The sequence below is a fragment of the Pyrgilauda ruficollis genome, unplaced genomic scaffold, assembly GCF_017590135.1.
Source record: "Pyrgilauda ruficollis isolate IOZ18807 unplaced genomic scaffold, ASM1759013v1 scaffold1, whole genome shotgun sequence".
Lineage (NCBI taxonomy): Eukaryota > Metazoa > Chordata > Aves > Passeriformes > Passeridae > Pyrgilauda > Pyrgilauda ruficollis.
The window spans coordinates 20,715,436-20,729,892 of NW_024508100.1; the positions used below are offsets into that span (position 1 = coordinate 20,715,436).

Sequence of the window (14,457 nt, forward strand, 5' to 3'; positions counted from 1 at the left end):
CCTAAAAAGACCACATAAAAAACTCCAAGCTGGAAAAGAAAAAGGCAAAAAACAGGAACACAGGCAGAATAGGAGAATAAAAACCAGAGAAAATAACAGAATATAATGCAGGATCAATAGAATTAAAGAGTGACTTGGTGGAGGAAATAGTTTAAGCAACCGTGCATGTTTCTTCAAATGAAACACGACGAAAAACATTTTGTTTTCCTCAAAAAATTATTCCACTATTGCGGGTTTTGCAGCTGTTAAGCAGCAATGTTACACATACACAAATCATCTCTCTCTCCTTTTCACTCCATTAACTAAATGCAAGGACACAAACAAAGATACTATCATCCTGATTTTACAATCTTCTTCTCAGAACAATTATCTACTGGATGTATATAATTATATTGCCTACAGAAAAATAAATACCTGCTGCAATCAGGTATTCAAATTCTCTACTCAGAGTAATTCCTCAAAAACAATTATCTTAATTAATACCAGTTTGAATGAAGCTAGGGGTGACCTAATGCAGCCTTCTAATACCTCCATGGAACCTACAAGAAAGATGGAGAGGAAAAAGAACATGTAGTAATGGAACAAGGGGGAAAGGCTTCAAACTGAAAGAGAGTAGATATAGATTAGATATTAGGAAGAAAATCTTTACTGTGAGGGTGGTGAGGCACTGGAACAGGTTGCCCACAGAGGCTGTGGGTGCCCCATCCCTGGAAGTGTTCAAGCCAGGTTGGATGGGGCTCTGAGAAACCTGGTCTAGTGAAAGGTGTGCCTTACTATGGCAGAGGGGTCGGAATAAGATGATTTTTAAGGTCCCTTCCAGCCCAAAATCTCATTACAATCTTGTGCACTACTTCTTTAGCAGAAACAGACATTCATTCATAATGTCTCTTCAGCAAAAATACAAAAGTGAACAATGTCTCATAACTCTATACTGTTGTATTTGCAGGGATCCCTGACGAAGGAAGGAATGATGAATCTGACTCCATGTTCTCAGAAGGCTAATTTATTATTTTATGATACTATATTATATTAAAGAATACTAAACTATACTATACTAAAGAATACAGAAAGGATACTTAGAGAATGCTAAAAGGCTAATAGTGAAAACTCGTGACTCTCTCCAGAGTCCCAACACAGCTTGGCACTGATTGGCCATTGAGTCAAAACAATTCACACCAGAAACTAATAAAACAATCCCCAAATAAATTCCACATGTGAGCACAACACAGGAGAAGCAAATGAGATAAGAATTGTTTCCCTTTTCCCCTGAGGCTTCTCAGCTTCGCATGAGAAAAATTCTGGGTGCAGGGATTTTTCAGAAAATGTGAATGTGACACTATACTGTAATTTACATAGTTTTGTTGTATAAACATTAGAAGCATTAGATTCACTGCTGCTTTTGAAAGCATCTTACAATTCAAATTAACAGGAAAATAACTTCAGGGCTCTTTTGAGTGCTCTACATTAATCTAAAGCAGATTATTGTGTTACTTTACTTCTCATTCAAGCTACTGGGTTTTCTTCTGATATGGGTTTAACACCAACAGTTATGCTGGCTGGTCAAAGCTAACAAAATAACATTATAAACAGTGTCAGTTGAGAGAGAGAGAAAAGCAGAGCTGAAATTTTTCTGTGAGTAGGGATAAGAATAACAGCCCTCAGGAAGGTTTCTATGATTTCTTCCCCCCAGAACTGGTTACATGTGGAGTGAATGACTGATAATGCCTCCTGCTCGCTCCCTTACATGATCATAGCTCATTAAACCTGTGAAACCAGTTCAACCACCTATCTTAAATCTCAAAATTTAAATTCTTACAACTATTATTAGGGTAGCTGATTTCCTCATCTACTGAGTATTCACTTGTCACTTGTGTAAACAGGTATCAATCTGAAGGACATCAGCCTTCAGACCTGCATATTTTTCTCAGTGACTCAGAGAATGAATGACTCAGTCATTTTACATTCAGATGTTTTTACTATAATGGCATGGCTTGGATTTTCAGTACAATCAGTACATCTGTGTTCACATCAGGGATGCATTTCGTAATAGATTCCCCACAGTGGTATTGTACACTCTATTAGCCCGTGGAGCTAAATTTTAGACAAAGAGATAATTAGCCATGACACACTGACCAATATGTATCCTCAAGATAATTCTAACCAATAAATATTTTTCAGGAGAATTGTTAACTGCTCCCAGGACAAATGCTCTGGATTCCAACTACAACATGACTCAAGCATATTTTCTCCAACAGGGCTTGGAACTATGGCATTCAAGGATTTTTTGGAGGAGTGATAATCTTAAATTCAGAAAATGTGGAGGATATGGAGTTTTTAGCCAAATTCAGACAAAAATAAACAAGAGAAATCAAGAGAAACCTTTGTTTGGGATTGGGTGACACTACAAGAATCTGTGAAACAAGTAGTCACAGTAGTCAGACCTTAATTTTGATAAACACAGGATATAACTAAAGATGCAAAAGAGAAATACGTGACACAAAACAAATTATATGCAAGGCATATGTGGGCAGGGAACAATTCCCTGCATGTAACCTGGAGGCACCAAACCCCAAAAGAAACCACAGAGTTGAGAAACAAACAGTCATAAACCGAGGACATGCTCTTGAAATTTCCAGGAACTGGAGACTGAGAAGAGTGTGAAAAGCAGTTTTTGCTGAGCACTAGATGAAAAGGGATTAGAGCAGAGACTCAGCCTCAGCTGTTGGTTCTACAGTGGTCAGAGAAGTAAATTCTCTCAAATATACAAACTGCAGAAATAAATATTCATGAACAGTATGGTTATTTCTGTAGGAGAAGCAGATTAGTGAACCCAAATTCTTACCTTTTTCAGTCACAGAGGAATCACACTAGAACCATTCTTTTAAATAAAAATAAAGGTCAAAATATTCTCCTAGTCATAGAATCATAGAATGGTAGAAGGGCTTGGGTCAGAAGGGACCTTAAAAATCATCTTATTCTGACCCCTCTGCCATAGTAAGGCACACCTTTCACTAGACCAGGTTTCTCAGAGCCCCATCCAACCTGGCTTGAACACTTCCAGGGATGCGGCACCCACAGCCTCTGTGGGCAACCTGTTCCAGTGCCTCACCACCCTCACAGTAAAGATTTTCTTCCTAATATCTAATCTAAACCTACTCTCAGTTTGAAGCCTTTCCCCCTTGTTCCATTACTACAGGTAAAGAGTCAGTCTCCATCTTTCTTGTAGGCTCCCTGCAGGTCCTGGAAGACAGCTCAATTAGTCTCCCATTCTACATGAAAACCATTCATATCCAAGCATCAGGCACAATGAAAAATTTGATTTTAAAACCCCCCTTTGTTTTATACAACAGGATGTCAGAACTGACAAGAAGTAGGACAATAAGGGACTCCACAGTCTGTCAGGTAGGAGCAGAAAATCTCACAATTGGCTCTACATTTTTTCCCCAGGTGAGAAAAAGCAAGCTTCCAGTGTGTACTTACCTGTCATTTCTGCAGTTCACTACCAGATGAATACCAATCCTGCCATACACATTATGGAATAATCATTAACCAGACACTATTCCTAACAGCTCCTGCTCTAGCAGTACTTAATATATTATTTTAGCCAGAGGCTATTCTGAAACTTGAAAGTTTTTTAATTGACAAAATCTCTTCTGGCTTAATCTAAACTCAGCTCTCTAGATTTGGTGGGGCTTTTGAACACTCTGACAAGGTGTAACAAACAATGGTTACAGCAACCCTGTGAGCTAAAAGGAGCTTTTAGTCCCACTTTACATAGGGAATTTGAGGCACGGAAAAAAAAAAATATACATTTTATATTTACTTGCTTACTGTTTCAATTTGGAGAGATCCATTAGACCTAATTTTTTCAGCATACGTATCATATATTTTTATCATACAGTCAAGACACTGGTCCCAGCAGCTTTCACTACAGCAACAAAATTCCACAGGACTCTATAATAAAAATTTGTGGACAGTGTTCAATTTAACTGGGAATCATTCAACTTTAACAAGACACATTGCTTTGGGTCTTTCCCTATCTCAGCCAGTACAAATTTCCCACAGATGAAGGTAGGTATGGACAACAGCCTCCTTTACTTCATGAGTCTTCAAAAATATGCCTTTAGAGCTGGAGACAATCCAACTGGTAAAAGACTTGGTCTAACAATTTTAGGCTAAATCATTATGTATACTCAGGAACTGCAAGGAGGTAGCCCAGGATACATAATCTATTCTAATTGTACCATCAACTAACATTCAAAGAAACTATGTATAAGCTCCCTGATCTTTTAAGGTAGTTTTAAAGAATAAATTCTCATGAGTTTTTAATTAAAAAATTGAAAAACAGTTTTCATCATACCATTTCTTCTTGTTTGTTGTCACACGGAAGTCATTAACAAGGCTAGAATCCACAGATAGACTGTACAAGCCTCAGTCTCTTCATCTCACAGAGTGCCTATCAACAGCAAAGTCTCAGATGCCAGCAAGAGAACTCCAGCAATGGGGTCAGTGAGAAAAAAGTCAGGCTCACTGCTCTCAGGTGTGATCTCACCTCTAGATTTGGATCTAGAGAACACAGCAGCACCTCTGAGGAGATGGAAATGCCTTGTTTTTAGAGACTGGCTGAAAAGCTGCCCAGTGGAAAATGAGCAGGGAATGCTGGTCTACAGCTGGCTGAACATGAGCCAGCAGTGCCCAGGTGGCCAAGAGGGCCAGTGGCACCCTGGCCTGTGTCAGCAATTGTGTGGCCAGCAGGAGCAGGGCAGTGACTGCCCCCAGCTGTACTTGGCACTGGTGAAGCCACAGCTGGAATCCTGTGTTTACTTTGGCCCTGCAGTACAAGAAAGACATTTTGGTGCTGGAGGAGCATGTCTAGAGAAGGGCAACAGAGCTGGGGAAGGGTCTACAGAGCGCAAATTTTATGAGGAGTGGTGAGGGATCTGGGGTTATTTGGCCTGTGGAAAAAAATGCTCAGGGGAGACCTGATCACTCTCTTACAACTGCCAGAAAGGAGGTTGTATAAAGGTGGCAGTGTCTTCCCCCACGGAACAAGCAATATGACAGGAGAAAAAAGCCTCAAGGAGAACCAGGAGAGGTTCAGATTGGATATTAGGAAAAAAAATCTTCATGGGAAGGCTGGTCAGTCATTGGAACAGACTTCCCAGGTAAGTGGTGTAGTCATCATCCCTGCAGGTATCTAAAAGATGCACAGACATGACACTTAGGGACATGGTTTAGTGGTGGATTTGGCACTGCTGAGTTAACAGCTGGACTGGATGACCTCCAATATCTTTTTTGAGATAAAAAATGATTCTATGACTTTATGTGTGGGCATATAAAGACCATGCTTTTTTTACCTCTTGATCAGTTTTGGGCTCATTTTTACAGCAAGGAAAAAGGAGACACACTTGAAATTTGGCCTGTGTATCAGGTTTCTACTCCAAATAACAAACCTGTATTTATTAGGGCTAGCAAACAAAAAGTCAGCATGTCATATTACTTTCCTCCAACCTTCTTTCCCTGAAACAGCTCAGAATTTTTGATGTAAAATAAAAAGGCCTTAAATCAACACAAGTCTGGAAAAAATAAGCCTGAACAATTAAAGCACTGCAAACTATAATCAAATGACAACCAGACTTTGTTACAGTAATAAGATGGAACAATAAATAATACTTTCACCCCAGAGCTTTTCCTACACAGGAAGAAAATAAATTATTAAATGAAAACTCATAAACACAGTGTAACAGTTAAGAATGGAAACATACACTGCTTTCCTTTTTCTTGGTGTGGTGAGAAGCATACCCTTGTAGTGGTGTCATTCTCAGTTTTGTTCTGGAATTGAGAGCACTTCAAGAAGTCTGGCCAAGAAGCATTCACCATACCCAACACTGGTTCACAGCCTTCTTTTGCTGCCTCACAAAACGTCCTGCAGGGCAAGAGGCCTCGACTAAAGAAAAGAGGCAGAGAGCAAAATTAAAAATTATTATTACTTTAGCAGGTTGTGAAAACTTTTTAGAAAGAGCAAAAAATAAGTGCTTTTGAAAAATTTTGCGCTCTACAGAGCTACACTCATACCCTTACAGTAATTAAATTTTCAACCCAGCTTTCTTGCAGTTTATGTCTAAATTACTGCAGAACCTCTTAGGCTTTAGCAAATGAAATTTTGCTTTATTCATAACCACTCACAATGCCACAGAACGATGTTTTTCCTGGTACACCACAGGTATCTTTCTCTTTACATCTGACTCTCAGTTGTACCTGCCCATCTCAAAACCATGGCTAGAATTCCATATTCAGTCACAAGTAAGTGGCCTGAACTGAAGAATTCTACAGTACCCAAAAATTTACCAACTTAGTGTTTCATTTTACAGTAACAAAGAATAACATAGTACTTTTAGCAACTGTGTGACATGGCAGCAACCACAAGAAATAAATTAAAAAGCTGCCAGAGCTGCCTCACCACAATGTTAACTACGAGATTGATGTAAAGCAAAATATTCACTTGCGTAAGTATTCTGAAGTCAGTATGGTTGTCTTTCTCTGCTTAGTATCTAAAAAGACAAGTGTGCTGCCAGCGTTTTTGCTGAGTTCATTACATACTCTGGGTGGAACCACTTTTTTAGAAAAGGTGTTTTTAGAGGTACATTCTCCAGGTAATGCTAAGGACTTTTACACAATGCACTTCACATGCTGCAGTACTGAACTTATCTCAGAAACAAGTCAAGGAATTTATCTCTAAAATTGTCTCTTTCAGCTTCCTGGGTGGCAGATTATTGTTGCCTGTAAAGAACAATGTATCTCCTAAAACAGCCCTTTTCACCACCACATTTTTTTTATTGTGATCTGTTGAAAGACAGAAAATTTTTGCACCAAAGATCACCTATATGGCTGTGTAGAAAACCAAGAATGGTTTCATCTGAGGACAGAAGAGTTGTCACTTATTAGTTCTGCACATTGTACTGGCAAACTAAGTTCCTCTGACTTGTAAAGGCTCTTCAGATAAAGATGTTGAAACACTCTTCTGCTTTTTACAGACCTATTCTATATGGAGAGAAAGAAAGGGCACAAGAACTCTTGAGCAGCCATCACTGCCTCCTGTCTGGAGCCTGAGAAACTCCTTAAGTAAATGGGATTTGACAGGGCAAGTGACTGTCTCCAGACATTTTTAAGTTTTTCCTTCTTAGCTAATATACTAATAACACTTCTGGTTTGACAGAGGCTCCCTACTACAGAAAAATGCCAAAAGAAATGCTGCTACTTATTACAGAAGGCACTTGAGTTTCAAAATATCTGTAAGAAATAAGATGTCACAAAGCTAAAATGGAGTATTGATTTGACTTGTTGGTGATAATCCTGTATTTTATTCAATCTGACATGCTTAATTTAACTTTCTGTTCATTTTTTTACAAAAGCACAAAATATGCTACAAAACTGTATTACAGTGCAAAGTATTGTAAGCAGTGATTCTACCTCATTTACTGGTGCCATGGAGCACACCTGATGATCACAAGTAGTAATCTGAAGGCATTACATTCTGCTAAATTTATTTTTTGTTCTCAAAAAAAGTGTTAGTAGGGGCATTACTTGAATGTAACAGGCCTCTGACAGAGATCTACTTATCACAGTTAATTAACTGTACACATGATTGATTTCTACCAATGGGAATGCTATTTGAAAAAAATCCCAACAAATAAACAAACAAAACATCAAGAGTTCTTGAGGACTCTCAGACAAAGTTTCATACATATGATCTCTGTTTTTTCCTGACCCATACCTAAATCATTAACTTTCAAAGCACCACACCTCAGCTATAGCCTGACATTTAGCAACCAGGCAATAGTAGTATGTGTATGTCAATATCTTAAAATGTAACTATAGCAAATTTCCATCTGTATGTTTCCTTGTTTCCAAAGGTCTTTCAACATACTGAACATTCATTTAAATCAAAATTTAAAAAATAATATTAAAAAGTTATATTAAAATATAACTATGCAGAGTTATACTTACACATAATTGTTAAAAAGCTTCTAAAAATGTCAGGAGTAATTTTTTTCAGAAGATCTATCTGCACATTGAATTTTTTTACATCTGTATCAGGAAAAACCCAAAAATACAAAAAGTTCACCTTGTTTATTTGTATGGTATTGGATTTGCATGGCAAAGTTCTTGTAGTGGGAGGGATACAGGGGTGGCTCCTGTGACAAGCTGCCAGAAGTTTCTCCTGTGTCTGACAGAGCCAACTCCAGTCAGATGCAAGACAGACGCACCACTGGCCAAAGCTGAGCCCATCACTGATGGCTGTTGTGCCTCTGCAATATTTAAGGAGGCAGGGAAAAAAATCTGTGCAAGGCAACCGCAGCCAGGATAAAGGAGTGAGAATATGGGAGAGAAACAACTCTGTAGATACCAAGGTCAGTGCAGCAGGAGAGGCAAGAGTGCAGGCCCTGGAGGACCCCACTCTGGAACAGGTGGATGCCCAAAGGAAGCTGTGACCCTGTGGGACCCCCTACAGGAGCAGGTTTGCTGGCAGAACTTGTGACCCTGTGGTGAACCCACGCCGCAGCAGCCAGTTCCTGAAGGACTGCACACTGTGGGAGGGACCCACGCTGGAACAGTTCATGAAGAACAGGACCCCATGGTAAGGACCCACAATGGAGAAGTTCATGGAGGACTGTGTCCCAGAGGAGGGACCCCATGGTGGAGCAGAGGAAGAGTGTGAGGAGTCCTTGTCCTGAGAAGGAAGGAGTGTCAGTGACAATGTCTGATGAACTGACCGCAGCCCACACTTGCCATCCCCCAGCACCCCTGAGGGGACAGCAGGCAGGGAATTCATGACCAAAATCAGGAAGAAGAGAGGGATGTGAGGAAGGTGTTTTTAGATTTGGGGTTTCTTTTCTCATTGCCCTGCTCTGATTTGATTGGCAGTGAATTAAATTACTTTCCCCACGTTGAGTCTGTTTGCCTATGACAGTAGCTGGCGAGTGGTCTCTCCTTGTCCGTATCTCAATCCGTGAGACTTGTTCTATTTTCTCTCCGCGGTCCAGCTGAGGAGGGGAGTAACAGAGCAGCTTGGGAGAGCACCTGGTGACCAGCCAGGGTTAACCTACCACAGACATGCACAGAACAGTTGGAATTTCGTAACAGAATTGGCACATGGACTGGTAATTTGGAAATTACTGGTCTTTTAAAAGACAACTACATGGTGATCTAAAAACCAAGTAGAATTTGTAGTCCCTAGAGAAGCTCTGACAAATCAGAAAACATGGGATTATCTGGCGATTACTGCAATATTTGGCCCACTTTCAATGTTGAGTCATGTGTGCCCCATAAATTAAATATTTCTGGATAATGATCAAGTTTAGTATGAACTTATCGCTTAATTTTCTGGAGGATGAAAATATTATTAATAGTCTTTATCTTGATTAGTCTTATTTACAGCTACTCAGAGACCAATCATTTTAAAAATAAACTGGCAGGTCTATGGCAGTCTTACCATAATTGATTTGGCACCAGTGGCAGGCACAGAAGCAGGTTGCAACATATTAGCATATGATTCTGCTCTTCAGGATATTAATAGAAAACCTCCTGAAATTGGAATTTGATGAACGAAAGAAAATATGACATATTTTTATCTCTGTGGTTGGTTTCCCCAGACTCCAAACCCACACTTCAGTAAATTCAGCTGCACAGAAATACCAATATTAAGAAATGTACGGAATAAAAAAATAGGAATCTTCTTTATCATTTATTTTAAAAAAATATTAAAGGTAGAGAGAATATGTAAGGGATTTAAATTAGCATAAGGCAACTTTGAAGAAGCTATCAGAAGTTTTGTATTAAATACTCATTGAAGCACATATATTCAAAACAGTATATATTCAAATCACTCTGTTAAGTGATTTTAAGTTTCCAATGAGATTAAATACCGCCTGAAAGCAGAAGATCTGACTTCCTTGTCATGATGATCACCTAGCGTTCACTTACGTTGGAACTCAGATTACCTGATTACAATCCTACAGGGACCTACTCCTTATAACTTGGAGATATTTTACATTTTTAGACAAATTTTTTTCAGAATTTACTCCTTCTCTTCTTTGCAATCACATTACCATGCACAGAGATCCTCAGTAGACTCCGTTTCTTAAGTGTTGTTTTGAGTACTAGAAGATATCAAAGAAATAATACTCCAAGAAGCAGTAAGGAGAGGGAAGATCCTCATGGTGACTGTTTTCCTCTTGCTGCAGAATTTACCACATTTTGGTAAAGCTCAAGATTGAAGTTAGCTAAAGGTCTGACTCCCAGTTATAACTTGGAGATATTTTACATTTTTAGACAAATTTTTTTCAGAATTTACTCCTTCTCTTCTTTGCAATCACATTACCATGCACAGAGATCCTCAGTAGACTCCGTTTCTTAAGTGTTGTTTTGAGTACTAGAAGATATCAAAGAAATAATACTCCAAGAAGCAGTAAGGAGAGGGAAGATCCTCATGGTGACTGTTTTCCTCTTGCTGCAGAATTTACCACATTTTCTAAGGTTAGCTCAAGATTCAAGTTAGCTAAAGGTCTGACTCCCATCCTCAGCAGACATTGAGGGCATGTCTTTCCTGGAAGCAGCAGCACTGTATGCAGCTTGGTTCCCAAATGCCTGGATGTGGTTCCGTGCTACTTTCAGTTTTGCTGCTTGTAAAAGCTGTTTTTAGGCTGTAAGTAAGAGGTCAAACAACTCATTCAACTGAAGAGTAATGTGATGCAAAGAAAAGCACCTTTTTCTCATCTGGCAATTGACTGGACCCTCCAAAAGGATACAGGCAAAGACAGAATAAGATGTTATGAGAGGGAGAAGTAGAAATTGCTTGAGCTGACAAAAGCATTAAATTAAATAAAATTAAAAATTAACCATCCTGCAGAAGCTCCCCATGCAACCTGGTAAATACAATAATATATCTAGTGCACATTATTATCTGTGGTATTTCTTTGTGTCTTCACAACAGTATCTCCACTGGTAAAAGCACCGCTATAGACAAGCCCTGTTGAGAAATTAATTATTGCAGTTTTACAGGTTAAAACAAGAGAGGGTAAATCATTTGCAAAAGGCTTACAACCAAATTGTTATGCCAGAGCTGAAAACGCAGCACGAAGATCACTCTGAGAACACAAGTGGTGGCTGCATTGCTAAAGGTCACATTTGTGGTTCAAGAGACAACCTGACTGCAGGCAGACTGATGAACATTTTCAACTACTGCTGGTTCTCATTACTGTTCATTCCCCAGTTTCATCCCTTCTGTTGTTTCAGGATAACTTTTTTTGCGGCCACACAATAAGCTGTATTCAGGTACTGAGACAAATTAAAAACAACTGTAGGACATTTTGTTGTAACATTCACACACAGGCACACATGCTAAGAATGGTGATAGATCTCAGGCCTGAGGCAAAATAAATAAACTGGTATTACAATTGTGAGAGATTGCTAGGGCAGGGAGGATGAATGCAAGGACAAACTGAAACATCATGAAATTATGGGAAGAAGAAAACTGAGGTTTACCCTTCATTTCTACAGCACTGAAATCAAACAAATTGAAGTGATTAGCTCACATACCAGCCTTTGTGTGTTCTAATTGTCTTTAATACTTTTCATGATATTCTAACAATAATGACCTCCAGAGAATATAAATGTCATAAAAAGAAGTTTCTGTAGCAGAGCAAACACACACACCCAGGATTACAGTTTGCTAGAGTGACCATTCTTGTGAAATCTTTCTCAGTACCCCCTTACGGTACTCAAATATGGAGAGCAGCACAGTCACCAACAGTTTTATGAGACAAACTCATAAATATGTCTTTAAACATATGACAAACTCAATATGTCATCTTGATTCATGGATTTATAAACAAATCGGCTGCTAATGTTCCACATAATCAAGAAAATTATGTATTTTATCTTTTCTTGTTTGGTTTTCATGTCTTAACTTGCAAGTTCATTTGAAAGTTTGAATTTCTATTTTGTCTCTAGATAGGCATTGAAATCTGAAATTTGCTTCTTGACATAATAAAATCTGAAAAGAAAACAAGATTATTTTAGATTTTTGTAGTTATTTCACTCAACAAAATTGTATTGAATCCATATAACAACACTGAAAGATGTCACCTCAATTCCATGTAACACTTTGTAACACTCAAAGCAGAGTATTACCTCCCACCTAGTTTTTAGCTTAAATGTATGTAGTGTTTTGTCAAAACAGGTTTCTTTGTGTAAGCATAAAGATGCAAAATTACCTGTAAAAGTATAGGACCCACAGTGTGAGAAACATGGAACATCTTAAAGGAGAAAAAAGGCCTCAGAGGTGAACCTGGCAAGGCATAGCAGCTCAGTTTCCCAAGGGTGGGAGCCTGAATAATGGTTGCAGCTGTTTAGACAAGATCAAGGCCTTGCATGAACGGGCTGAACTTCAGGTAAATGTCCACTCATCTGCCCTACAGGGACTCGGCATAAGGATTTACAGATAGTGCAGAAGGCCAGTTCTAACTCATACACCCACGAATACCCCATTTGCTGTCATGAAGCTAGGCAACTACAGATGAGCCACAAGAGGAATGCCCTTTCCAAGAGATTGAAAAAAGCCTGGCTTATACAATGAGAATGAAAAAAGATGGAGATACTGAATGGATTGCCTGCAGCATGGAAAAACAATCTGTTTAAAGGCTATGAGAACAGAAAAGTGGCAAAACCAAATTCGATGAAAAAGCTGGACTAGAATCTCTTCTGTGGGTCCACACCGATTTTATTTTTTTTTTTCACTTAAAATGATAGTTCAAATTAACTACTCCTTAATAGCTGCCATATCTTATGGCAACAGGAAGGAGACAGCTAAAGAGTTATACCTGCAAAAGTCTTAGAACACATCTGCTATCCAAGAGTACCATACCTAACAAAGAGCTCACACAGAACTCTGAAAGCTATTCAGACAGGGGGGAAATACACATTCCTTATTCCAGTGAAAGTGGAACTGGGAACAAATTCAAATACACAATTAAAATAAAAAGACTTTTCTTATCCATCCAAAAATGACTAAAGGAAGCAGCAGCTGCTGTTGAATTTTACATCTTCTACATCAACTGCTGTTATTTAACATCTCTTTCAGGCTTAGAAATGCTCTTCAGACAATGCAGCCAAACTGTGTTGAAATCCTTAAGGATGGACACATACAGCCTCTACAATGCAAGTTAGAACTTTTTGTCAGTGCAATAATTTATTTTGAAGACAAAACCCAGATAAACTATTTTGAACAAAATAAGGAGTCACACCTGAGTCAGCAGTGTGCTGTGGCAACCAGGAGGGCCACCCCTGTCCTGGGGTGCATCAGGCACAACATCACCATCTGGGCAAGGGAGGGGATTGTCCTGCTCTGCTCTGAGTGGGGGCAGCCTCACCTCAAGTCCTTGGGGGCAGTTTTGGGTGCCACAATGTAAAACAGATATTAAACTGTTGAAGAGCTTCCAAAGGAGGGCAATAAAGATGATGAAGGGTCTAGAGGGGAACCCATATGAGAAGAGACTGAGGACACTTGGTCTGTTCAGCGTGGAGTCGAGGAGAATGAGAGGAGGAGACCTCATCACAGTCTGCAACTTCCTCATGAGGGGAAGTGGAGTGGCAGATGCTGATCTCTTCAAGTTTGTGACCAGTGACAGGACTCCAGGAAACACCATGAACCTGAGTCAGGGGAGGTTTAGGTTGTGTATCAAGAAAAGGTTCTTGCCCCAGAGCGTGTTTGGGCACTGGAACAGGCTCCCCAGGGAAGTGGTCAGAGCAACCGGCTGACAGAGTTCAAGAAGCACTTGGACAATTCTCTCAGGCACATGGTGTGACTCTTGGAGATGGTCCTGTGCAGGGCCAGGAGTTGGACTTTGATGATCCTTGTGGGTAGCTTCCAACTCAGGATATTGTATGATTCTGTGAATCAGCAAGAAACAAATTCAGAAATCCCCTCTGACTCCTCATCATTTTCCATGACAGCAAAATACATCACAAGTTGAGCTTATAATACCCCAACAATTAGAACCCCTAAAGTATACACCGTACAGCAGAAACATAAATATTACAATGTAGCATTGAAAAGAAAAATATCTATCCAAAAATTTCAGTGTGTTTTGTACAACGACCATCATCAGTTGGGATGATCTGTCCTGACTGAAGCAATCAGCCATTCCAGATTTCTCTTACTGATCCCATCACTTGATTCAAAGACAACACTGAACATGGGAGAGAGGCACTAAATTAATTCATTAGAGCTTTAGTTCAGCCATGAATCAGTTTTAATAAGTATTATTAAGAATACTGCTACAACTACATGGTATTTTTACAATCTTGTACTATCTGCCAAAATGACTCCTAAATGAAGTCAAATTTCTGAAAAATCTTACCTAGCATTTATTATGCAAATTATGAACACACTGTGTA

The 14,457-nt window shown here is 39.2% G+C and overlaps 1 protein-coding gene across 2 annotated transcripts in view; it reads right to left on the minus strand.

The window, feature by feature from the left end:
- Positions 1-14,457, minus strand: part of CORIN (corin, serine peptidase) — a 125,373-nt gene that overhangs the window by 58,659 nt on the left and 52,257 nt on the right. For both annotated transcript variants that reach the window (XM_041490601.1, XM_041490609.1), the window contains exon 5: positions 5,766-5,947. In XM_041490601.1, coding sequence (XP_041346535.1) covers positions 5,766-5,947 — 182 coding nt within the window. The remainder of the gene's footprint in view (positions 1-5,765; positions 5,948-14,457) is intronic.